The sequence below is a fragment of the Chiloscyllium plagiosum genome, unplaced genomic scaffold, assembly GCF_037043375.1.
Source record: "Chiloscyllium plagiosum isolate Xiang-an unplaced genomic scaffold, Cpla_swu_hap1 HiC_scaffold_1, whole genome shotgun sequence".
In the NCBI taxonomy this organism is placed as follows: domain Eukaryota; kingdom Metazoa; phylum Chordata; class Chondrichthyes; order Orectolobiformes; family Hemiscylliidae; genus Chiloscyllium; species Chiloscyllium plagiosum.
This window is the reverse complement of record NW_028270139.1, coordinates 48,183,620-48,211,434: the sequence shown is the minus strand read 5'-3', so window position 1 is coordinate 48,211,434 and position 27,815 is coordinate 48,183,620. Positions and strand designations below refer to the sequence as shown.

At 41.4% G+C, this 27,815-nt stretch overlaps 1 protein-coding gene across 11 annotated transcripts in view; it reads left to right on the top strand.

Moving 5' to 3' along the window:
- The window catches only part of LOC122551847 (LIM domain-binding protein 2), a 294,021-nt gene that overhangs the window by 207,263 nt on the left and 58,943 nt on the right, over positions 1-27,815 (top strand). For 8 of the 11 annotated variants that reach the window (XM_043694407.2, XM_043694382.2, XM_043694374.2 and 5 more), the window contains exons 5-6: positions 1,379-1,462; positions 3,082-3,177. In XM_043694407.2, coding sequence (XP_043550342.1) covers positions 1,379-1,462; positions 3,082-3,177 — 180 coding nt within the window. The remainder of the gene's footprint in view (positions 1-1,378; positions 1,463-3,081; positions 3,178-27,815) is intronic. The other 3 variants (XM_043694446.2, XM_043694435.2, XM_043694415.2) reach the window with 1 other exon arrangement.

The window sequence follows — 27,815 nt, the reverse complement described above, 5'->3', positions numbered from 1 at the left end:
GAGGAAATCAAATTTGTTTTTTCTCTGGATGCTCCGGTTTCCTCCCACAGTCCAAAGGTGGTTTGGCCATGCTAAGTAGCCCATAATGTCCAGGGATGTGTAGGTTAGGTGGACTAGCCATGGAAAATGCAGGGTGACGGAGATAGGGTAGGGGGTCGAGTCTGGGTGGGATACTTTTCAGAGAGTCATTGTGGACTTGTTGGGTCGAAGGGCCTAGACCCACACCGTAGGGATTCTATAAATTCTAAATTCTGTAAAATTCTGATTTTTTGGGCATTGCTGGCTGGCCAGCATTGATAGCCCATCCCTATTTCCCTATTTGTCCTTGAGAAGGTGGTGATGAGCTGTCTTCTTGAATTGCTGTAGTCCACTTGCTGTGGGTTGACCCACAACACTGGTAGGGAGGGAATTCCAGGATTTTGACCCAATGACTATGAAGGAACGGCGGTATATTTTCAAGTAAGGGTGGTGAGTGGCTTTGAGGGAATTTGCAGTGATGGTGTTCCCAGAGCTCCTCTACAGTTCCCAGAGTTACAAAGAATAAAATGCATTTCCTATTTACACAGGAAACTTTAATGTTCATTTTGAGGAACTGAGAGGGTCTGAAAACTGACCTTGTTAAACCTTGGTATAAAGACCATGATCTTTCTCCACTGCGCCTTGGTGGCAGCTGCCCCAAACATTAGTGCATCCCTCAGCATGTAGTCATGGATCTTGGAATATGCTAGGTTGCAACACTCAGTTAAGGTCAACTCATTCTGATGGAAGATCAGCAAGTCTTGGGTGGACTAAAGAGCAAGTTTCATCAAGTGGATGGTCCTCCAGTTGCCGTCAATGTTTGTCTTAGTGTGCGTACAGAGCATTGAGCACAGAGTCCTACAAAACAGAGCTGCTTGGAACAAACCTCGAGAAAAACCATGACATCTCTCTCCAGACCTTATTTGCAAAGGCACTTTCCAGAAGGAGATGTGGAACTGTGCGTTCATACTAATTCTGAAGTTTCAGCGAGTCAGATGAACTGATCTGTAGCTCAGTTTGGTAGAAAAAGCAGTATGTATGAATTGAGATAGTCAAAAAAAATCTATTATTTACAAATCTTTTTGATCTTTATATCCCAACTGTTGAAGGATTAATGTATACCTAGTGTGGTGCTGAGTGACACGGATTAGCAGAATCATTCATGATGTTAGATGGAGCACGATAACTGGATTTTGAAAATAAGTAACACAAATCGCATGCAGAATTGTGTTCCATGCCAATTAAAGATATGTTCCTAATGCACGCTGTAAAAATAGATGCAAAGGCAATTGTTGGTTTGCATGCAGTTTGCTTTTGTTTTTATCAGTTATTACATGTTCTAACTCTCTACTGTTTTCAGGCACAAGATCCTCAGGTGCTGGAACAACTGTCCAAAAACATCACTCGAATGGGGCTGACTAACTTCACTCTCAACTACCTCAGGGTAAGATCAATAATCTAGAGATTCATTTGATAAATGCCAACATAAATAACAGTTTCAGAGTCAAATCCAAGTTATTACATCTATTATCTTCATTTGAAAGATGCTTATAACATCTAAAGGTGAGTAATCAGCTTATTTATGCCATGAAGATGGGCCTAACAGCAAGAAGTATGTATAAATTTATGACAGGAAAAAATACATGTCAATGAATGTCAATTTACAAAGGTGACAATATTTATTTGCATTACTTTCATTTTTGTCAAAATGCTGTTCTAGTTATTTGAAATCATGTACTTCAGATTTAGTATTGCATAGAACATACATCTTTCAAAATGGAAGTTATTGAAAGGAGTATAAACTACTCACAATAGCCTCGTTAGTGTCTACTTTGAGTAGTCAATTATATGGATTTTTTGATGTGTATATTTATACTTAAGTCATATTTATATAGTGCTCTTATTGAATTGACTATATGCTATTTATAATAAAAGAGTCTGACAATTCATTTAAAATATTATTAATCGACAAAGTTATGAATGCATTGCCCATAATTAATTTGAACATTAAGTTATGACTTTTCCTGCAATAGCTGTCAATGAATTAAGATGTTTATTTGAATAAGGTGAAGAGGTTGCTATTTTTGAAGAGTTGAGAATTGAAAGCTGGAATTTTCTAAGCTGTAGTATGCAAAATCAGGAGTGGGAATAGAGTGGATGACCTGATGGTGGATCTGGACCTGTTACACCCACCTAAACAGGGAGGCCAATTGCCCAAACCTTTAAAGTCAGGGAGTGGATGGTGAGGGTAAAGAAAATTATTAATTTTCTTGCCTTGCTGCCACAATACTGTCAATCCCAGGTAAGTTCAATACAAGGTGGAAACAGGGAGACAGCTGGTTCGGATGGAGAGAGCAAGCCTTGGAGTAGCCACTTCTCCCTGACTTCAAAAGCCAAGATATCCAACAACATTGATGCAACCTCATTCTGAATCTCTCACAATTAAAACAAAACACTTCTGCATCCTTTAATAGTGGCTTCTCCTGCTTCAGCCACTGTAGGCAGAGACAATCCAGTACAGCTCTGTTGGTGTTTATTGTCCACTAAAGACAGACTCCTTTGTATCAAGTATACTAGGGACTTGCTCTGCATTTTTAATTCAGTCCCAATTGCATTGCAGCAGTGAACAGAGTCCTTCCTCAAGTAATGAAACCACCTGCAAGAAAAGCCAGGCCAGATGCTCTACCATAGATTGCAAACAGTAGTTCTAGATTTTCTATCATTGGTCTCCAAAAGTAGTGACATTTAAATCAAGGATCCAGATGTGGTAAATGCATACCTTCCCCCTGGAAATCCACTGACCTTATGGCTTGGTGTGATTTCAAGAGTGAAGGGACCATCCATGTAGGAAATTTCCATCTCAAATTGGCATCAGTGTCAATTGAATATTGGGAGGAAATTAGAATTGTTTGGGAATCATTTTAATGGTAGCTTATCCCAGGGGCACTGGTAAGTAACTTAAATCTTTAATATGTAAGTCATTTTCTGACCATTTCGGTATCTTTTTCTGTGGCACTTCTCATGAGCTTTTGTGCCAATTGTTCAATTTCTTTTGCCCCCCAGCACCATTACTGCAACCACTGGGTTACTCAATGGGAATTCCCCTATCTGAGGTGTTTGGAAAAAGAAGAAGAGGATCTACAGAGGGATGCCAGGCAGGTCAGGCTGCACCAGAGGTGCTTTGTGCCCACCTGTCAGGGTTCTGTCATCTGCATCTGCAGACAAATTGTGAACATAACTTACTTTGCTGGGTAATTAGTGCATGTGGCAGCCCCATTTCCTAAAGGAGGACTGGCTAGTGAACCCAGCTGCACTGCTCAGCTCCATTAATGCCAAGTAACCGTTGTAAAAAGCATGACATTCAACCTGGCATCCAGGTTGGCCAAACCTGATTAGGTACTACCAACCACACCTGCGGGCCATCAAATACTATTGGTTAAATCACTCTGACAAACTGTCTCCGCTGTGTTTAGGTCACAAGAGAGGGAAATAAAGAGATGTGTCCGGAATATAAAGGCATGCAAGTTATCTGACAACTTTATAACATTCTCATTAGATGGTACTTGCAGCATTATATTTAGTTCTGAGCAGTGATGGTGGCATCATATAGATTCATTAGAATTATTCTCACTCGAAAAGGGTTAAATTAGGAAGGCAAATTGAAGAGACTAAGTTGTATGAGTTGAACACTGTGAGAAATTCAAGGGGTGACCTAATTGAGATGTTTATAAGCATTAAAGAATTGAAAACATTGGCTGGAAACTATTTCCCCTGGTGGATGGGTGGGGTGGGGGCGTTGGTGATGATGCGACATAATCTTAAACTTCGAGCTGTGCGGGCATATCAGGGTTAATATAGGGAAGCGATGAAAATTTATAGCTTTCTTCCAACAAATTGTTGAAGCTTAATCAATTGGAAAAATTAAAATTTCAAAATTTCAGGGGCGGCACGGTGGCACAGTGGTTAGCACTGCTGCCTCACAGCGCCTGAGACCCGGGTTCAATTCCCGCCTCAGGCGACTGACTGTGTGGAGTTTGCACGTTCTCCCTGTGTCTGCGTGGGTTTCCTCCGGGTGCTCCGGTTTCCTCCCACAGTCCAAAAGATGTGCAGGGTCAGGTGAATTGGCCATGCTAAATTGCCCGTAGTGTTAGGTAAGGGGTAAATGTAGGGGTATGGGTGGGTTTCGCTTCGGCGGGTCGGTGTGGACTTGTTGGGCCGAAGGGCCTGTTTCCACACTGTAATGTAATCTAAAAAAAAAAATCGCATATTCATAGCTTAAGACAAGGCTAATAAGAGAAATTACATCAAGGCAGATAAATTTAAGTCGTCATTGGACAAGCATATGAACATACATGGAATAGTGTAGGTTAGATGGGCTTCAGATTGGTATGACAAGTCGACGCAACATCGAGGGCCGAAGAACCTGTATTGCGCTGTAATGTTCTATCTTCTATAAATAAAGTTTGCTTAGAGAATGGCAGAATGGGTCAAGAGATAATCTACATCTATTCCTTTATGTCATTTTAGTAGAATCATAGAGTCATAAAGATGTACAGCACTGAAACAGACCCTTTGGTCCAACTCGTCCATGCCGACCAGATATCCTAACCTAATCTAATCCCTTTTGGCAGCACTTGGCCCATATCCCTCTAAACCCTTCCTATTCATATACCATCCATTTGCTTTTTAAATGTTGTAGTTGTACCGTCTCCACTATTTCCTCTGGCAGCTCATTCCATACACACAATACTCTCTGCGTGAAAACATTGCCCCTTCGGTCCCTTATAATTTTTCCCGTCTCACCCTAAACCTATGCCCTCTAGTACTGAACTCCCCACCCAGGGGGAAAGACCTATTTACCCTATCTATGCCCCTCATGATTTAATAAACCTCTATATGGTCACCCCCTCAGCCTCCAATGCTTCAGGGAAAACAGCCCCAGCCTGTTTAGTTCAAAGTCTCCCTTTACCTCAAAGTCTCCAACCCTGGCAACATCCTTGTAAATTTATTTTCTGAACCCTTTCAAGTTTCACAACATCTACAATTCTTATTCAACACAGAACTAACAGATCGAATTGTGGAATAGTCGTGCACAATGGTAGTAATTCTTCAGGAATGCTGCAATGCTGAGCAATGGGAATGGTGCTGTGAACAGATCATCATCATCCTTGCAGCTGCCTCCATTTCAAGGACTCAAATGTTAGCCCACTCAGCATTTTCCCTGCACAGTCATGCCTTAAACCTGTTCCTTTTCCTTCATTTTTTTTCATGCCACTTCTTAGACACTTTCCCTTCATCCTTAGCAAAGAGGATTAATTGATTAAGATGCTTTCTGACTCCTTCCAAAATTTTGATCCTCCTTTTTTGACTAGTTCAATTTAAATTTCTCTTTTGTAGTTTTCCACACCCACCATTAGTGTACTCTCTTCATTCATTCAATTGTGGATCGAAGTCTAAACAAAGTAACTAATCTCAGAAACTTGGTTGTAGACAGTACACTTTTATTTGAGTCTATTTAAAACCTGTCAATAACTGTTCTAGTCCAGGTTGCTCCAGTTCTGGATAACTAGAAAAGAAATATTGCTCATCAAGTCTCTTGAACAATTATTTAAAATGGGAGCTTAATTCCTTTACTGATAAAGGATGATGTTCTATTATATCGTTACGGATTTCCATGACTGTCTCTCCACAACTATTGACATGCTGTTCAACCAATTTAACTCTTTGAGAACCGTGCTGTGTTTGCTTTGTGCACTCAATCGTATCTATGGCTCAGAATGTCATACCCATATCAGCCATGTCCGCAGAATCATCCATGAGCTGTGAATTGGCAGAAATTGTTTAGCTGCAATTTGACTTTTTGTGTGCCAGTGTAAAAATAACCAGCAGCATAGTTTTAATCTTAAGAAAGATTACAGTTTATTATATGCACAACTATTGTTGAAGGATAATAAGTAAAATGTAATATAGTTGCTAGTTAAAATGTAAATCTACAGTTTAAACATGGTAAGAGTAAAATATACTTATAAGATGATAGTAAGATCAGTCCGTTAACTTTTCAGGCATATAGCTTAGTTAAATGCTCTCTTTCTGAGGTGAAGGGTTTGAAATCCTGAAGTCCAAATTCAGCAGCTGTGATGGCTTCTATAGTTGAATAGTTGGAGGTTTCTTCAGAGGACAGAGCAGAGCAGTTGGTGAGGAAGTGAAGACTTCTTTGATTCACTTTTGAGACAGTGCATATTGTGGCCCTTGCTAGCCAACACAGCAGTTCTTTAGCTGGGTTACCTTACTGCCTTGTATTCCCTTTGAATGAGACACAATCACTTTCTGAGTTCTTATTGGAGTTCTGTATAACTGCTTTGTTAAAGACTGCCTTATACAGATCAAAGCTTACAATAACTGCTGTTTAACATGAGTGGAATATTGGTCCACAAAGCAAAGTCCATTCTGCTGGAATTCTATGTCTTTGACCTTCCAGTCTCTTGTTTTTTTTCAGAAACTTTAAATGCTGTCACATTTTAGAAGACCAAATGTATTTTCCAAAGGTTACTCTAAATGTCTCTCATTATGTTTGATGCTAAATAACATAATAGTCTTAACAAGTACAGTCATGCACCTTCTGAGAGTCATCTTGTAATTTGATGTATCTATTTTAAAAGTTAAATTAGCCTTCTTTATAAATTATATAACATTATAATTACACCGTCATGAGATGAATTGATCATATTAAACTTGCTTGCATTTCAAGATGTTTTGGCTATTTGTTCAGAAAGATATGGAAATATCATTTAAAATATGTTTACATTGCAACATATTTTACTTATTCTGCCTCAGTGATTCGTAACTCCTCGTATTGATTGTGCTAAGAAACCTCTGAAACCTTTCTGGCTGTGGACAGAAGGAGATAAAATGTAGAAATAGAGACGCAGACACTCAGATTTTGAAATGATTGCTTTAAAGGTAAATTAGACTCAACAAAAGCTGTGAGGTCAGAATGTGGGTGGATAATTATAACTTGTTTAATTCATCAAGTATTCATCACAATTGCTGATGCTGGGATGCTATCCAAAGCGCAGAGTAAGAGCAGGCAGAGGGAAGTCGCAGGGCTTAGAGGGAATGGAGATCTGGAGTGTATTTCCTTCAATACAGGAAATATAACAGGTAAGACAGATAAAAAAGAGCATGGCTTACTATGAAATAATTATGTTATTGCCAGTACAGAGACATGGTTAAAGGAGGGGCAGCACTGGCAGCTTAACATTCCAGGGTATCATTATTTTTGATGGGACAGAAAGGGAAACAAAAGGGATGGGGGATTTGCACTGCTGATTAGGGATCACATCAGAGCTGTGTTGAGGCAGGACAAATTGGAGGGATCTTGCAGGGAGGCACTGTGGGTGGAGCTCAGGAATAGGAAGGGTGAAATCACAATGTTGGGAGTTTCTATAGACCTCCCAACAGCTCACAGTAGACAGAGGAGCAGATATATAGGCAAATACTGGAATGGTGTGAAAAAGGGTAGTTTTGATGGGTGACTTCAATTTTCCTCTTATTGACTGGGAGCCCCTTAGAGCCAGGGGCTCGGATGGAGAGCAATTTGTTTGATGTGTCCAGGAGGGCCTTTTGAGGCAGTATTTTGACAATCCAACCAGAGAGGAGGCCATACTAGAATTGGGATTAGGGAATAAGCCAGGACACATGATCAATGCTTTAGTAGGAGAGCATTTTGGGCTGAGTGACCATAACTCCATAAGATTTCGAGTAGCCATGGGCAGGGCAAGAGAGGCTCTCAGCAGGGAGTGCTTAACTGGGCATCGGCCAATTACATCGAAATTAGACAGGAACTGGGGAATGTGGATTGGGAGCAGTTATTTGAGGGCAAATCTACATCTGGCATATGGGAGGCTTTTAAAGACCAATTGATTAAAGTGCAGGACATGCATGTTCCTGCAAAACTGAAGAATGGAATGGCAGGATTCAAGAACCATGGATGACAAGGGAAATTGTAAGCTTAGTCAAAAGAAGAAAGAAAGCATAAAAGGTTTAGGCAGCTATAAACTGATGAAGCCCTTGAGGAGTATAGAGAAATTTGAAAGGAACTTAAACACAAAATTAGGATGACTAAAAGAGGCCATGAAATGTCTTTAGCAAGCAGCATCAAGGAGAATCCCAAGTCTTTTTATGCATATATTAAAAGAAAAAGGGTAGCAAAGGGAAAGAGTAGGCCCACTCAAGGACAAAGGAAGGAAGTTATGCATGGAGCCACAGGAAGTAGGAGACATCCTTACTGAGTACTTTGCATCGGTATTCACCAGGGAGAAGGACTTGACTAATGTTGAGGTCAGGAACGATTGTGTGAATACTCTAGAGAATGTCAATATATTGAAGGAGGAAGTTTTGGATGTTCTAAATTGCATTAAGGTAGACAAGTCCACAGGACCAGATGGGATCTATCCTAGGTCACTATGTGAGACAAGGGAATAAATAGCTGGGGCATTAGCAGATATCTTCATGTCCTCTTTGACCAGACCACAGGTGAGGTTCCTGAGGCCTGAAGGTTAGCCAGTGTTTTCTTGTTTAAGAAAGGAATCAGGGATAATCCAGGAAATTATAGGCCGGTGAGCCTGCTGTCTGTGGTGGGGAAGCTCTTGGAGAAGATACTGAAGGACAACATATGTGCACATTTGGAAGAAAATGGACTATTGGTGCCAGACAAAATGGTTTTATATAGGGAAGGTCATGTCTCACCAACATGATTGAATTTTTTGAAGAGGTGACAAAGATAATTAATGAGGGAAGGGCTGTGGATGTAGTTTATATGGACTTTAGTAAAGCATTTGATAAGTCCCACATGGCAGATTGGTACAAAAGCTAAAATCACATGGGATTTGGGGTAGGCTGCCTAGATGGATACAAAACTGACTTGGTCATAGAAAACAGAGGGTAGCGATGGAAGGGTGTTTTTTCAGAATGGAGACCGGTAGCTAGTGGCGTTGCACAGCTGTCACTCTTAGGGCCTCTTTTGTTTGTAGTACATATAAATGATCTAGAGAAAAATGTGGGTGGTCTGATTAGTAAATTTGCAGACGACTCAAAGATTGGTGGAGTTGCTGATAGTGCCGACGATTGTGAAAAGATCCAACTGGATATAGATAGACTGGCGACTTGGATGCAGAAATGGCAGATGGAGTTTAATCCAGACAAATGCGAGCTGATACATTTTGGGAGGATCAAATTTAGGTGTGCATTATACTGTGAATAGCTGAACCTTTAAAAATATTAACATACAGACAGATCTGGATGTACAGGCCCACAGTTCCCTAAAAGTGGCAACAGAAGTGGCCAAAGTGATTAAGAAGGCATATGGCATGCTTGCCTTCAACTGCCAGGGCATGGAGTACAAGAGTTGGAAAACCATGTTGCGGCTACATAAAACCTTTGTTAGGCCGCATTTGCAGTATTGTGTGCCGTTTTGGTTGCGACATTACCAGAAGGACGTGGAAGCTTTGGAGATAGTGCAGAGAAGGTTCACCAGGATGTTGCCTGGTCTCAATGGCATTGGCTATGAGGAAAGGTTACAAAGACTAGAATTATTTTCACTGAAAAGACAGAGGCTGAGAGGAGACCTGATAGAAGTCTACACAATTATGAGAGGCACAGATAGGATGGATAGTCAGAGGCCTTTTCCCAAGGTTGAAGTTTCAGTTACAAGAGGGCACAGGTTCAAGGTGAGAGGGGGAATGTTTAAAGGAGATATGCGAGGGAAGGTTTTCATGCTGAGAGCAATAGGAACCTGGAACGCACTGCCAGAAGAGGTGGTGGAAGCAGACATGTTGGCAACGTTACATGAATAGGGAGGAAATAGGGGGTTACAGGCTGAATAAGGGCAGAAGGTTTGTTTTTTGGTTTAATTGATGCATGTTGATTAGCACAGACTTGAAAGGCTGAAGGGCCTGTTCCTGTGCTGTACTTTTCTTTTGTTCTTTATTCTACCTTGTGGAATCATGGCAGACTCCAAAGGAATTGCCCTGGAAATTGGATTTACAATTGAGCAATTCCTCTTCCCTGGATCTCTCTGAAAGTCTCTATTTAAATCTTCAGATGGTTCCAATGAAATTAAGTAAAATAGTTACTCAATAAAAGATAAACTGTTAAATACATAGTCAGTATTCTGAGAAACTATTAAACTGGCTCCATACTCACCTCACACACACCAAATTACACCTCCCCAAGACCCAGCCCTGACTGTCCCCATGCACTTGTCCTGGGCTAAACCCCCACCCCAGTCCTTCTCCACCAGTGGACGTGGTCCAACATCCACCCTCAGAATCTGATTCCTCTGCCCCCAAGCTCCCGCCAGACCCAACCAGCCCCACATCTGTCGTTGGACCCAACTCAACTCCAGACCCAACCAGCCCTCCCTAGTATCATCTCCCTCCCCCTGCCAGACTCAAATTCACTGCACACTCCTCTCCTCAGCCAGATCCAACTTGACAGCAGCTTTCAAAGTGACTGTTAGGAACTCAAAATTTTAGAATACAGCTGCCGATTGCTGTGAACAGGGAGTGTGGTTGCTTTCCTTTGACAACTCTATGCTACGATAAACTGTCAGTATGAAGTACGACTCTACACTTCTGAGGGAGTCCTGATTGGAATCTCCTGTCAGACATGCAGAGATCCCTTCTACTGTAAAAGCAAAGTGTCAGAGAGGTAATCTGTGGAAGATTACCATTCTCTGTCAAATCTGCCCCGTTATCTATACTTATTTGTCAAAAAATTCTAAATTCCAGTTCACACATGACTTTTGTTAATATGTACCTTGTTTCATTTGAAACTGGAAACTCTAATATTCTTTGTTTTCTTAATAGTGAGTTGCAGTGTAATAATTAAAACATAGTGCCTCCATTCAGCAACTGTAGGTTTAAATTGCTCTCTTCAATATTGATTATAAACACATATTTGCATGAAAGTTCGATATTTATTACTTTAAGCAAGTTAATACCTCGAATACAATAGTGGACAGAAAAATTTCACATTAATGGCTTTGCTATTACTATTACTTAACAGTTTCAATCTACACATTTCCAATGAAAGATGGCATGTGGAAAGTTGGCATTTCAATATGTGTGGCTCTGAATTTTATGCACTAGAGGAATAATGTCCTAAGTTAATATCTCAATCATTTAAAAAATTGAGAACTGAATTTTCATCAGACTCTTTTGATTGGTGAAGGGCTTGATCCTGTGCTGTCCTGTCCTTTGTTCTCCTTGAATTTTAGGCGTGCTAACTTCTGATGACAAACACAGACCCTTGCAAGTTCATTCAATTTCAAACATACATATAAATCTTCTCATCAAACACTGCGTTCCTTACACAATCATTTGCATTTAATTGCATCTTTAATATAGTAAAATGCACACCACGATCTTCAAAGAGCCAAAATCAAAGACCAGGATGTATAGCTAAAACCATGGGATAGAGAGATTTAGAATTCTGTAGAATAGCCTTCATTAGGTTGTGGCACAAGCTGCTGATGTTGGGCGCATTGAGGGGATGATGTGGAGAACTAAAATAAGAGAGAGAATTTGGGAGGAGGAGAGGGGGAGAGAAAGGTGGGAAGGGACTGCAGAAATAGAGGCAAAGCTCTCTAAGGATTGACTGAATGAAATTGAGGCATCAGGTGACTTCAAGGCAGTTTGGCTCAACAAGCATAGTGATAGTGGGCATTCGGGAGAGCATTGAATTAGATCCAGAGGCATTATGTACATAAGTAGCTGTTCAGGTGCAGGTAGCTGAGATACGCGCAATGGTAGATGGTATTATGGAGAGGAGAACAGTTAATCTTATACCTACATTTTTGCTGTAATAGAAAGCCTCATCATGCTGACAAAAGTTCCTAAAAATGGCAAGTGCTGCATATGTCTGCAACATTTCAGTTTTTGCAGTGATGGGGATTGCCAAAGATTCATATATACACAGTTCAGGGTGAAGCTGGCCATTTAGATAATTTGCCATCTCTATTTAGTCCCATTTTGTTATGCTGTGTGTGGTACCATGAGTGCACAGAGCAGATGAGGTCAGATTCAGAAAATTTGCATTGGATAACGAGATAGTCCTTTTTGGAGAACATGTATTCCAGAGGGGTTAGGAGAGAGATGGGGGAGGTGGTAAAGTACTCTTTAGGATGGTTAAAAGTAATTAGAATATGCCTAAACATGCTGAATCAATTGGAACTGATGAGGAGCTGTCAAACTCTGAAAGAACTGTTTAAAATAAGGCAGCACACAATATTTGTTTTCATGAGAGATAAGTTGAAGGAATTTCAATTGTTTTCTGATTGAGAATTTTAACAGTGGCATCATCAATAGATCTTAACTTTTGCCGTCAATGTGGCTCCTGAGGTCTGCCAATGAATATGAGGTGAGTTGGCATGGAGGGGACAGAGGGCTGTAGATGAGAGCATAGTTGACGAGAGTTTGAGTTTCCCTACAGTGTGGAACAGGCCCTTCGGCCCAACAAGTCCACACTGACCCTCCAAAGAGTAACCCACCCACTTCCCTCTGACTAATGCACCTAACACTATGGGCAATTCAGCATGGCCAATTCACCTGAACTGCACATTTTTGGACTGTGGGAGGAAACCGGAGCACCCGGAGGAAACCCATGTAGACACGGGGAGAATGTACAAACTCCACACAGACAGTCGTCCAAGGCTGGAATCGAACCCAGGTCCTTGGCGCTGTGAGGCAGCAGTGCTAACCACTGAGCCACCGTGCCGTTGACATATAAAGAGCTGGCTATAAAGGGGGATGTGTGGGAGAGCATAAAGTTTATTGGGAGACACAGGGAATGGGAAAACAGGAATGTATGGAATAGAAAGTTTAGTAGGCCATGGAAATAGGTACAAAGAATTTAGGTACTGTGCGTTAGAATTAGTGAAGCACGGGGATTTGGAGGAATGGTGTGTGGGGGAATGGGGCATGAGGGATGAGGGCTGGACAGCTGCATTTAGTTTTGCTATTTTTTTTATTAATCTTTTACACAATACCAACACAAAAAGGTAGACGTTACACCCACTCTGTATTGATAGCCAGCAACTTTCACTTCCATTCACAACCACCCTGTCTGACGAGAAACCCCACCAGCCCAGGATGAAAGCCTCACCTCACATGTTAATTTTTGATGAGTCCAATATGTGGAACCGGAAAGTGTCCTGAGCGCAGCAGTGAAAAATCAGGCCTTTCTGAAGGAAGAGCTATCACGTCAGAAACTCAGCTTAGGACTGACATGAAACAGTGTCCAAGGAGTTGTTGATGGTGGAAGAGATGTGAAGTTTGTGGCAGGAATTGAGGTATTTGACTCCCTATCCGAAGATAATATTGTCAAGGAGCGGCATAACAATGATGAAGAGCAGAGGAGCAATGATAGATTGATGAGGGGTCTAAAATTATGATGTTGAGTGAAAGGAGAACAGCAATGACTAGAGATTATCTGGTTTTGAACAAATAGTTAAGAGTGAAAAGGGATTCCAACTTAGCTTTGTGAAGGAAGAGCTAGGTGAACGAAGATTGCGTTATCAGCTGTAGCAAGGCTGAGGAGGATGAGGAAAGGTGACTACTATCATAATCATAGAATGTCATTTGTGGCTTTGTTTAGAGTACTTTATACACTGTAGGAGGGGCAGAAAATTGAGAGATTCAAGTATGGTTGCAGGGAATTGATCTAAGAGGTGACAGTGCGTTCAAAGACTTAAGTATCAAACATCTTTGGAAATAAAACAGTTGTTTGCAGTTGGAGGAGTGTTAAGAATTTGTTTTTCATGAGACAGCGATGATGGCTACTTTTTAACAGGCAGGTAGCCAGTGCCTGAGTAGAGGGAGCCGCATGTGAGCTGACATGGAAACTCAAAGTGAAGTTGAGAAATTGGGAGATGATGAGATTGATGAGCAAGGTGAATATGGTGATGGCATAGGGTGAAAAACAGAAAGCAAGGAAATAGTTTTTGATTTTTAGCTCCTTTTTTGGCCATTTGGGATGTACCAAAACCTTTCAAGTATTGTTTGAAATGTAAATGCAGGATAAATGTTGCCCAAGAAGCTAGTGATGAGAATTAGTTGTCGTCAGTACTGGTCATAGAGTCAACAGCACAGACACAGGCCCTTCGGCCGAAACTTGTCCATGCCAGTTTGCAGTCGCATGGGGTCCAGGGTGTACTATCTAGATGGATAAAGAGCTAGCTGGGCAACAGGAGATACAAAGTAGTAGTGGAAGAGAGTTTCTCAGAATAGAGAACTGTGACCAGTGGTGTTCCATAGAGATCCATGCTGGGACCACATATACGCACATGATTTGGAAGAAGGTATGGATGGTCTGATTAGCAAGTTTGCAGATGACACTAAGATTGGTGGAGTAACAGATATTGAAGGGGACTGTCAGAGAGTACAGCAGGATATAGGTAGATTGGAGAGTTGGGCAGAAAAATGGCAGGTTGAGTTCAATCCGGGCAAATGCGAGGTGGTGCATTTGGAAGATCCAATTCAAGAGCGACTGTACAGTAAATGGAAAAGTCCTGGGGAACATTAATGTACAGAGAGATCTGGGTGTTCAGGTCCATTGTTCCCTTAAGATGGTAACACAGGTCAATAGAGTGGTCAAGAAGGCATACGGCATGCTTTCCTTCATCAGACAGGGTGTTGAGTACAAGAGTTGGCAGGTCATGTTACAATCGTATTAGACTTTGGTTTGCAATACTGCATACAGTTTGGAATACTGTATACAGTTCTGGTCGCCACCTTACCAAAAGAATGTGAATGCTTTGGAGTGGGTGCTGAGGAGATTCACCAGAATGTTGCCTGGTATGGAGGGTGCTAGCTATGAAGAGAGGTTGAGTAGATTAGGATTATTTTTGTTCGAAAGACGGAGGTTTAGGGGGTCCTGATTGAGGTCTACACAATCATGAGAGGTATCGACAGGGTGGATAGCCAGAAGCTTTTACCCAGAGTGGAGGACTCAATTACTAGAGGTCACAAGTTCAAAGTGAGAGGGGATAAGTTAAGGGAGATATGCGTGGAAAGTTCTTTATGCAGAGAATGATGGGTGCCTTGAATGTGTTGCCAGCGGAGGTGGTAGAGGCGGGCACAATAGCATCATTTAAGATGTATCTAGACAGATACATGAGTGAGCAGGGATCAGAGGGATGCAAACCCTTAGAAAATAGGTGACATGTTTAGATGAAGGATCTGGATTGGTGCAGGCTTGGAGGGCTGAAGGACCTGTTAGCTTAAACTGACTCCCTCGAGTCATCAATTCCCCAACCCTGGGAAAAAGGCAGTGCATTCACCTCTAATGATCTTACACACCTCTATAAGATGCCCCTCAGTCTCCTGAGTTTTCTTTGAGGGAAAAGGAAGGAGGAAACATCAGAACCAGCTGGAGAGCTGAGAGGAGATTTTGTGGAGCCTGCAAGGGCAGAAATGTAGCCAGTTGAAACATTGCTTTCCCAATAGTGGGTTCACCATCAGAGATTGAGTTTGATCTCATGTTATCCTGTGGCAGATTCTTACTTGAAATATATTTGCATTCATGACAATTCATGACTGAAACTTCTTGGTTGATGTCTTACCTTCACAATAAAGTCAGCAGCTCACACAAATCATGTGGCACCCAGTTTTCATTTGTTTAAGGGTGATATGGAGCAGTCTGCTTTGTGCTGTTATGTTTGAGGTCTTCCTTGTTGAACTCTGGCACAATGAAAGAGTGAGTCAGGGGAAGGAGTGGATTGGGCTTGGGGGCATGAAAGAGAGATCCAACGGAAAACAGAAGGTGGATTTGGATGCATTGCTGAGTATATTGAGGGTGATGGGATCAGTATACCAGGATAAGGAATTTAGAGGCCTAAAGGGTAGAACATAGAATATTACAGCGCAGTACAGGCCCTTTGACCCTCGATGTTGCGCCGACCTGTGGAACCAATCTGAAGCCTATCTGTCCTACACTATTCTATTTCCATCCATATGTTTATCCAAGGACAATTTAAATGCCCTTAAAGTTGGCGAATCTACTGCAGTTGCAGGCAGTGCGTTCCACGCCCCTACTACTCTCTGAGTAAAGAAACTGCCTTTGGCATCTGCCTATATCTATCACCCCTCAATTTAAAGCTATGACCCCTCGTGCTAGCCATCACCATCCGAGGAAGAAGGCTCTCACTGTCCACCCTATCTAGCCCTCTGATTACCTTATATGTCTCAATTAAGTCACCTCTTAACGCATTCTCTCTAATGAAAACAGCCTCAAGTTCCTCAGGCCTTCCTTACAAAACATTCCCTCCATATCAGGCAACATCCTAGTAAATCTCCTCTGCACCCTTTCCAAAGCTTCCACATCCTTCCTATACTGCTGTGACCAGAACTGTTTCCAATACTCCAAGTGTGGCTGCACCAGAGTTTTGTATAGTTGCAGCATGACCTCGTAGCTCCGAAACTCAATCCCTCTACCAATAATAGCTAATACACCGTATGCCTTTTTAACAACCTTATCAACCTGGCTGGTAGCTTTCAGGGATCTATCTACATGGAAGTGTTAGTCCTGCCCGATGTGTGTTGGCTAGCAGAGACTTTGAGTTCATCTCAAACATTTCAACTATTCCCACTGTGACTGATCCCAGACAGCATCCTTTCTTAGGCATAGAAAAGCATGCTATCTGAGTCAGCAAGTTCAGCCATGTCCTACTTACTGGTGAATACCACAGTGCGCACTAACATGAACTTTCAATAAAGAGTGAACAAAGAACACAAGAATGATTCTTTTATAATAAAGGAGTGCCCCTACCTCCTCCATTACCATCAAATCAATCCTATCATGAGGACTGCCGGTATTTAGCTCCCTGACTAAGCTAATCTCAATTAGTAACAATGATGCATTTCTGAATAAAATGGGAGGGAGGCAAAAAGTGGATAACAATAGACTGATTAACTTAGCATCTATAGTTGGCAAAATGTTGAAATCAATTATTAAAGAACATACTTGGAAAATCATAATCTAATCAAGCAGAGTCAGCATGGTTTTATAAAAGGGAAATCACATCTGACTAATTTATTCATTTTTTAAAGAATTCTCAACCAGAATGGATAGAGGGAACCAGTAGATGTATTGAATTTTGAAGGTGTCCGATAAGGTACATCACAAAATCTTGCATCATAAGAGCCCGTGGAGTTGGAGGTAGTATATTGGAATAGATAAAGCATTGGCTAAAGGGCAGGAAACAGCAAGTTGGGATAGGAGTTTGCCATTGTAACCAGTGGGGTTCCATAGGGGTCATTGCTGGGGCTGCATCTGTTTGCAATATATGTTAATGACTTGGAGGAAGGAAGTAAATGTACAGTAGCCAAATTTGCAAATGACACAAAAATAGGTGGAAGGCCAAGTTATGAGAAAAATACAAATAGCTTGCAGAGCGATATTGACAGGTTAAGTGGGAAAACAGTTGGCAAATGGAATATAAAGTGGAAAAGTATGAATTGTTCATTTTAGAAGGGAGAACAAAAGAATGGTATTACTTGAGCGGAGAAAAAAATCTGTAGAAATGTGCAACACGAAAGAGCTTGGGGTTATTTATGCATGAAACACAGGAAACTAGTGCACAGGTGCAGCAGGTAATCAGGAAGGCTAATGAAATGCTGGCCCTATTTCAAGGGGATTGGAGTTTAAAGGTAGGAAAGTATTACTCCAACTGGACAAGTTGCCTGTTAGACCACATCTGGAGTACTGTGAGCAGGTCCTCTTATTTAAGAACAGATTATTTCATTTAAGGCATTTCAGAGGATGTTATCAAGGCTAATCCCCACTATAGAAGGATTGTCTTGAGCAAAGGCGAAGCATGTAAGGACTCTACTCAATGGAGTTTAGCAGAATGAGAGGTTTAGGATTCTCAAAGAGCTTGACAGGGTAAATGTTGAGCAGATGTTCCCCTCATGGGAGAGTCTCGAGCCAGAATTAAGAGGTGTCAACTAAAGACAGAGAGGAGGTTGACTTTCTTTTTTCAGTGGGTTGAGAGTCTTTGGAACTCCTTGCCATTTGAGAGTTATGGGGGCAGAGTCCTTGTGTATATTTATGGCTTGATCAGTAGTGGATTTGGTGTTGTGGGGAAAATACAAGAAAATAAAGGTAAGGAATCTTGACTGTGGCACGATCCTAGTGAATAGCACAGCAGACTTGATGGACTGAATGGCCTACTTCTGTTCCTTTTTATGGTCTAATGGCTTTATAGAAAGTAAAGTAATGTGAAATAATTACAAGGAAATTTTATATTTGAAAGAAACTAGTGCTGTCTTTGTGCTCTCAAAGAGTGCTATGTCCATAGCAATGAATTTGGGCAGCTAAGTTGTGGCTGTTTATTCAGGAGTAAGTCCTTTGTTCCTCCTGTATCTGCTGCATTGTCAGTGGGTTTGACCAATGAGAAGCTTCCCGGCTGCACGATCACTTGTGACCTCTCCTACCCACTGCCAGCACTTGATAAACATGATTAGGTTTCTGTTTGTCCATGCAAATGTCTTGGTTCAACTTTGTAGACTTTGCAGGAAATTTGCAGCATGCTAGTGGTAACTAATGACTAGCATTATTAGAAAATATTCACATTTAATAACATAATTATTAAAAAGCATAGCATTACATTGAAACATAGAAAATATAATATTATTTTGTTATCTACAACTCTTTCTGAGAAGAGTGAATCAAGAACTGTGGGAACATGTCTACTCAAAACCAACAGCAATGGGGAGTTCTTGTTCTGTGTCACATTATCTCTATTCTTCATGTACTCTAGATCCTTTTTAATTTCGTATTGCATTAATTTCCTGAGGGTAATTTCACGGCGCTATGTGACTTTCAAAACCCAAAGCACTGTTACTTAACTGTGTTCAATATAGTTAACCATGGTTCCACAGCTAAAGCTGGACAGTGACAATAGTGTTCCATTATATTTGTGATACTTTTATCTTGGCATGCTGCTGTCTTCCTGATTTTAATCAGATATTCGTCCAGCGTCCTGTTTAAAGGTCATTGATTTTGAGTGTAAGGGGAGGAAATATTCTCATTTGAAGAGTTATTGATTCTGTGGTGTAGAAATTTTATTTGTGGTTATTCACCTCCTTCAAGGGATAAAATAAACAAATTATGCGGAACTCAAGACAATGTAAATCATAATTGGTGTGCTTAAAATGAATGAGTTCAATGGTTTAGTTGGGCTTGCATCATTTCGCGTTTTCTCAAGCTCCCATTGCTTATTTGAGCCTTGTAAGATATTTTGTTAAATAGAAAATATCTTGCACTTTACTAGATCACTCACAAAATAGTGCAAGGGAGCAGTTTGTCGTGGACATTCTACTTTGTAACCAACATTCGTAATTAAAATTTAACATGAATATTCTTGATTAAGAAAAGCATTTTCCCTGTGCTATGAAAGCTGCCTCTGTATTCAAAGTGTTAATACCAGATACATTTTATATTATCACTGTAAGAAACTGGCTTCCTGCAAAACGGAACAGAGGCATTAGGAATATATTTTATTTTGTTTTTAAAACATAATAGTTAATAGAGGGCGGACATCCAGTCCGTCACAGTTGTACTACTGAAATTGTTATCAAACAGCTCAATTGTGCAGATGAACCCTACCAATTCTTTTGCAGGAACATTGCCGGCATAATGCCAGCAAATCCAGGAAACTTGTGGTTATTTTGATAATTCAATGGAAAATTATTAATTAGATGCATGCAAGCCAGTTCTAAAACCAATTTTTAATATATTTGTTAAAATATCAAAAGTGTGTTTTTGTTTTGACCAGTCATACTGGGGCAGTTCTGTGAGCCTTTAATCTATAGCTTACACAAAGTCAGATGGACAGTAGGTAAAATGACTAAGATTCTTGGCCAATACTACCAATGAAAAAGCATGAACTGTTTTGGTGACCAGGTACCATTTACATTTTAAAGGCAGGCTGTCCGTATATTTCCTGCATTAATTAGCAGTTGTCTTATCTGACTTGTGTGGAAATCAAGCAGTCTCTTGCTGGAGCCAAATTGGTCGAGGACCCTCAGAGATTGAGACCCAAACTACTTGGGGGGGTACAGAAAAAAGGAGACAGTAGGTATGACTTTAATGGAGGAACAGAAACAATGCTTACATCGTGGCCCCAAAGTATCCTGCACCGATCTCAGTCAGAAATCACTTCAATGGATCAAAAACAGAATTTGCTAGAGGAACTCAGCAGGTCTGGCAGCACCTGTGGAGAAAATAGAGTTAACATTTTGAGTCCAGTGACCCTTCTCCAGAAGAGGTTTTACTGGACAGGTATCATACAGATTATCAGATTAAAATAGCATCACAGCTTTATCCATATAACATAACACCAATTAGCAAACATTAAATGAGAAGGATTTTGTAATCTGATCCAATATGGCAATGGGCAGAAAGAGGGTGTTTTTATAGGATTGTAAAGTAGCCAAGATTATCACCAGAGAGTGCTTTGCCTCCAGCTAGAACTTCAATTCTGAGTCTACAGGAAGAAATTACAGCCTACATCTTCACATTCTTCAAATATTTAATCATTCTTCACTTCAAGATAGAGTCATGGGGTCATACAGTATGGAAACAGACCCTTCGGTCTAACTAGTCTACATTGTCCATGTTCCCAAAGTAAACTACTCCCACTTTCCTGCACATATTCCTCCAAGCCTTTCCTATTCTTGTATTTATCCAAATGTCTTTTAAATGCTATAACTGTACCGCATTCACACTTCCTTTGGCAGTTCATTCCACACACTAACCACTCACTGTGTAAAAGTGTTGCCTCCAGTGTCCTTTTTAAATCTTTCTCCTTGCACCTTAAAAATATGCTCCCTAGTTTTGAACTCCCCCACTTTGGGGAAAAGACCATTGCTATTCAGCTTATCTATGCCCCTTATGATTTTATAAACTTCTAAACCTCCTACTCCCCAGTGAAAAATGTCCCAGCCTCTCCAGCCTATATTTATTACTCAAACCCTCCATTTCTGACAGCATCTTGGGAAATCTTTTCTCAACCCTTTCCAGTTTAATAATATCCTTCCTATAGCAGGGTGGCAAGAAGTGCACACTGTACTCCACAAGGGACTTCACCAGTGTTCTGTACAACCTATACATGATATCCCAACTCATATACTCAAAGGTCTGAGCAATGAAGGCAAGCTGCTAAACACCTTCTTAACCACTCTGTCTACCTGTTAGGGTTTTGTTGCAAATACTCCCAGTGAGAATCATCCTATGCTGTAAAACTGATTTGCATTGACTGTTTCTGCTGAAGGTAATTTGTTTTCCATTTTAATTGGTGTGGAGGGGATGCCGAAGAGGGAGGGAGAGGGAGATGTTGGAGATGGTGATGTAGCTGTAATGTCACTGGACTAGCAAACCTGAACACCAATGGGGAAAGTAACAGATGATGAAATTTGAATTGAAGAAGTATCCGGAAGGAGGAGCTCAACTATGTAACTACTGTCTGGTTCATTAATGATCTTTAGAGATGGAAATATGTCATCCTTACCCAGCCTGTGGACATGTGACTCCAGACCCACAGCAACATGGTCAATCTAGACAGTTAGGAATGAGCAATAAAGGTTGACTTAACTGGTGATGCCCACATCCCATGAATGAATTTTAATAAAGTATTCTTGTGCCTGATAGTAATGCTGTGAAAAAAAACCTTACTGTCAGTGATTATATTCTGAAAAATATAGCTTTTATAACTTCTACACATTTCCACCATTATAATGAGGTTGCTCTAAAAGAATTACCACTGAAAATACACAGCCACTGTTGCCTGATCAATGAATAAAAAAAATCTACTTGACAACTTGCACAGGTTCAAGTTGATTTTCATCTTTAGTAACTTGCCTATTCTGGGAAGTACACCATCACACTGTCCCATCTGTCTTCAATCCTTCCTTGCATCTTTATCTGATTTCCGTTGGCTTCTGATCCTTTCCTGCCCCTACTCTCATTTCCTGTCATTTCTACGTGTCTATTTTATCCATTATTAGATTTAGTTCATTGTACTTTCAGTTCAAGTTACTAACTTTGGCTGAAAGGAATTGACTGCAAGGGTGAAGTTATAATCATATATATCCAAACAGAGTGGCTTTGAGAACAGGTTAGAGGTGTGCTCTGTTGGTCAAGATATGATCTTTACTGTGAAGAAATCAACAATCAATACATAGAGGAATGTCAGAATCTCCGAATGCTGAGGAAACTTCACTCACATGGATGAGAGGGGGTAAAAAGTTGCCCCTTTAAGATGAATGCTAGGAAATGCTGAGGAGCTGCTAATGCACTTCAGGCTGGGTCTATCCCATGGTTGTTCTGATAGCATCAAACATGGAAAAGAAACAAACTGTGATTGGAGGAGGCACAGCAGGATAAGCATGTGCTAACCATGAGGGAGTTGCCTGGGGCCAGGACTGGGGTCCCTAGTACTGAGAGCGGATGCGCAGTGCCTGAGGCTGGGGTCGGGGACCAGGGGCCAGAAGCAGAGGGCTAAGGAACTGAGATCAAGAGCAGAGATGCAAGGACGTGGGTCCAGGAGCAGAGAACTGAGAGCCTAGGGCCAGAAGCTTAGTCAGGTGCTTTAGGCAGCCAGCTGTATCCATAGGTGTTAGGGAGGGAGTAGTCAGCAAAGAGAAAGGAAATCAGGGAAGCCTCAAGGGATGGGGAAGAGAGGGAAGCTCCAGGCATTGGGAAAGAGAGAGAGGCTGCAATGAAGAGAGAATAGTGTGAAAGCTGTCAATAACAAAAAGCTCAATGAACTAGGAGCTAGGAAAATTTGAAATTATTAAGGTAATGAATTACTTGCAAATGACTGTGGAATTTCTAGCTCAACGCTTCATATGTTCAGGAGCTAATATGTGGGAAAAATGTAGTAGATATCATTGAAAGGAACACTATAATTTGTTAAATTTAAATCTGAGATTGAGATCTGAGGTGCAGTAAAAAGGCTAGTAACAGCCTGGTTACAATATTGCAGCCAATATACAATAGAAACGAGTGAGTGAGAGTGCATGTGTGAATGAGAGCAAGTGTGAGAGTAAGAGTGGATGAGAGTTTGTTTGAGTGAGAGTGTGCATGAGTGAGTGAAAGTGCCTGAGTGGGAGAGAACACGAGTGAGTCAGCAAGTGTATGGATGGAAATGTGCTAATAATTTAGAGTGTGCAAGTAACTATATATGCAAGTATGTGTGCAAATGAGTACAGGGAAAAGATATAAAAGAGACCTAAGGGGCAACTTTTTCACACAGAGGGTGGTACGTGTATGGAATGAGCTGCCAGAGGAAGTGGTGGAGGCTGGTACAATTGCAACATTTAAGAGGCATTTGGATGGGTATATGAATAGGAAGAGTTTGGAGGGATATGGGCCGGGTGCTGGCAAGTGGGACGAGATGGGGTTGGGATATCTGGTCGGCATGGACGGGTTGGACCGAAGGGTCTGTTTCCGTGCTGTACATCTCTATGACTCTATGACTCAATGTGTGAGTGAGAGAGAATATGTACGTGCAAGAGAGCATATGAATGAGTGGGCCAGTGTGAATGAGTGCAACAGAGTGAATGAGAGTGTGTGAGAGGGAGAGAGAGAGAGAGCATGCTTGAGTGAGAGAGCACACAAGTGAATGAGAAAGAGAGATAATGAGTGCAGGTGACCAACCGTCTGAATGAATGAGTGGACAAGTGAGAAAGAACCTACAAGGGAGTGGGAGCCTGCAACAAAGAATGTGTGTATGCGAGAGGGAAAATTGCAGGAATGTGTATGCAAGTGAATAGGAGTGTGTGAGTGAGTGTCTGGCAGTGTGAAAGAGAGAGAATGTGTGTCTGATTAAGAGAGAGTGTAAGAGTGAGCAAGGTAATGTTTGCCAGTCAGCGAATAGGAGTGTGCAAGTGAGATAGTACAAGTGAAATGGAGCATGCGAGGCAGAGTACAAGCAAGTATGCACGAGTGAATGCAAGAGTGTATGTACTACTGCAAAAGAGAGAGAGTGATTAGATTAGATTAGATTAGATTGGATTCCCTACAGTGTGGAAACAGGCCCTTCGGCCCAACAAATCCACACCGACCCTCCAAAGAGTAACCCACCCAGACCCATTTCCCTCTGACTAACGCACCTAACACTATGGGCAATTTACCATGGCCAATTCACCTGACCTGCACATCCTTGTGACTGTGGGAGGAAACCGGAGCACCCAGAGGAAACCCATGCAGACACAGGGAGAATGTGCGTACTCCACACAGAAAATCGCCTGAGGCTGGAATCTAACCTGGGACCCTGGTGCTATGAGACAGCAGTGCTAACCAGAGTGAAAGTACGTGAAAGAATGAGGATGTGTGTGAAAGTGACAGAGTGTAAGAAAGTGAATGGGATCACATGAGAGAATGAATGTATGTATGTGAGAGGGAGTGTCCGATGAGTGAGAGTACACACACGAGTGTGCGACAATGAGTATGCATGAGCGTGTGAAACTGTTTAAAGGTGTGTAAATGAGTCAATCAGAGTGAGTGAGAATCTGTGAGCTTGTGAGAGTTAATGAGAGCATGTGAGTGAAAGAAAAAAGGTGTATATGGGTGAGTGTTGTTGAGGATGCACAAATGAGCATGCATAAGTGGATGGAAGTGTATGTGGATGAGTGAGAGAGAGTGCATTAATGAGAGAGATTATGTGGAGGTGAGAATGTGTGTGCAAGTGACAGTAAGGGAGATTACGAGTGTGTTATGCAAGTGAGTGTGAATGAGAGAGATTGCAGGTGAGTCTGTTTGCTTGAGTGAGTGTGCATGAATCAGTGAAACAAAATGTCAAGGTGAGAATGAGAGTGTGTACAAATGAGAGTAAGTGCGAGTATGATTGTATAAATCTACATGAGAGAGCAAGCAAGATGGTCGATCCAGATGCACGTGCATGCTCTCCCCTTTTTCCGTTGCAAGAAATATGTCCACAGCCTCGGGTCAGGAGGGGAAAGAAACTGGGATGAAAGGTTGCCTACATTTTTGTCAATAGTGATTATAGTGAGTTCTTTCTTGATTATATGTTTTATTTGAGATATGTTTTTTGATTAAACTTAAAAATATAGGCCATAAGTATAACATTAGCCTGGAGCACTGTTTTATAGAGGAATACATTATTTTCTAGGTCTGTAGATTGGAAGAAGCAAAAATGGTCCTCAGTAGAGTTATATGCTCCATTTGTCAGGTGTGGGAGTTTAGGGAGAGTTCACGTGTTACTGAGGATTATACCTGCAATAAATGTAGTTGGTTGTGAATCCTAGCAGATCAGGTGGATCGGTCAGAGCAACAGTTAGAGACGATGAGGAATTTACAAGAGCAAGGGGGTGTGATGGACGGTAATTATAGAAAGAGAGAAGAGTTGGTAATACAGTCACATCGATGAGTTAACTCTAGGAAAGGTAGGCAGGTAGTGCAGGAGACTTGTGGTTATTCCCATTTCAAACAAATATGCTGTTTTGGAAAATGTAGGGGGTGATGGATTCTCAGAGGAATGTAGCACGAACAGCCAAGTTTCTGGTATCGAGACTGGCTCTAATGCAATGAGAGATACGTGGGTTCCAAGAGATCAGTTGTGTTCGGGGACTCTCTAGTCCGAGGCACAGACAGACGTTTCTGTGGCCAGCAGCAAAAAATCAGAATGGTGTGTTGCCTCCCTGGTGCCAGGGTCAAGGATGTCTCAGAGAGAGTGCAGAATGTTCTCACGGAGGAGAGGGGCCAGCAAGAGGTCATTGTCCACATTGGAACCAACGACATAGAAAGGGAAAAGGTTGAGATTCTGAAGGGAGAATATAGAGAGTTGGTGGGAATTTAAAAAGGTGATCCTCAAGAGTAGTAATATCTGGATTACTACCAGTGCTACGAGCTAGTGAGGTTAGGAATAGGAGGATAGAGCAGATGAATGCATGGCTGAGGAGCTAGTATATGGGAGAAGGATTCACATTTTTGAATCATTGGAATCTCTTCTGGGGTAGAAGTGACCTGTACAAGAAGGACAGATTGCACCTGAATTGGAAGGGGACTAATTTACTGGCAGGGAGATTTGCTAGAGCTGCTCAGGAGAATTTAAACTAGTAAGGTGGAGGGGGATCCAGGGAGATAGTGAGGAAAGAGATCACTTTGAGACTGGTACAGCTGAGAAAAGAGTCGAGTCAACAGTCAGGGCAGGCGGGGACAAAGCAGAGAACAAGATAAGACAAATAAATTAAACTGCATTTATTTCAATGCAAGAGGCTGAACAGGGAAGGCAGATGAACTCAGGGCATGGTTAGGAACATGAGACTGGGATATCATAGCAATTACAGAAACATGACTCAAGGATGGGCAGGACTGGCAGCTTGGTGTTCCAGGATACAAATGCTACAGGAAGGATAGAAAGGGAGGCAAGAGAGGAGGGGGAGTGGCATTTTTGATAAGGGATAGCATTACAGCTGTACTGAGGGAGGATATTCCCGGAAATACATGCAGGGAAGTTATTTGGGTGGAACTGAGAAATAAGAAAGGGATGATCACCTTATTGGGATTGTGTTATAGACCCCCTAATAGTCAGAGGGAAATTGAGAAACAAACTTGTAAGGAGATCTCAGCGATCTGTAAGAATAGTTGGGTGGTTATGGTAGGGGATTTTAACTTTCTAATCATAGACTGGGACTGCCATAGTGTTAAGGGTTTAGATGGAGAGGAATTTGTTAAGTGTGTACAAGAAAATCTTTTGATTCAGTATGTGGATGTACCTACTAGAGAAGGTGCAGAATTTGACCTACTCTTGAGAAATAAGCCAGTGCAGGTGACTGAGGTGTCAGTGGGGAAGCGAACATAATTCTATTATTTTTAAAATAGTGATGGAAAAGGATAGACCAGATCTAAAATTCAAAGTTCTACATTGGAGAAAAGCCAATTTTGATGGTTTGAGACAAGAACTTTCAAAAGCTGATTGGGGGAAGATGTTCACAGGTAAAGGGACAGCTGGACATGGGAAGCCTTCAGAAATGAGATAATGAGAATCCAGAGAAAGTATATTCCAGTTAGGGTGAAAGGAAAGGCTGCTAGGTGTAAGGAATGCTGGATGATTAGAAAAATTGAGGGTTTGGCTAAGAAAAAGAAGGAAGCATATGTCAGGTATAGACAGGAGAGATTGAGTGAATCCTTAGAAGAGTATAATGACAGTACATAGAACATAGAATATTACAGCGCAGTACAGCCCTTTGGCCCTCGATGTTGCGCCGACCTGTCATACCAATCTGAAGCCCATCTAACCTACACTATTCCATGTACGTCCATATGCTTGTCCAATGACGACTTAAATGCACTTAAAGTTGGCGAATCTACTACCGTTGCAGGCAAAGCATTCCATACCCTTACTACTCTCTGAGTAAAGAAACTACCTCTGACATCTGTCCTTTATCTATCACCCCTCAATTTAAAGCTCGTGCTCGCCATCATCATATTTGGAAAAAGGCTCTCCCTGTCCACCCTATCTAACCCTCTGATTATCTTATATGTATCTATTAAGTCACCTCTCAACCTTCTTCTCTCCAACGAAAACAGCCTCAAGTCCTTCAGCCTTTCCTCATAAGACCTCCCCTCCATACCAGGCAACATCCTAGCAAATCTCCTCTGCACTCTTTCCAAAGCTTCCACATCCTTTTTATAATGTGGTGACCAGAACTGTACACAATACTGTGTGGCCGCACCAGAGTTTTGTACAGCTGTAGCATAACCTCATGGTT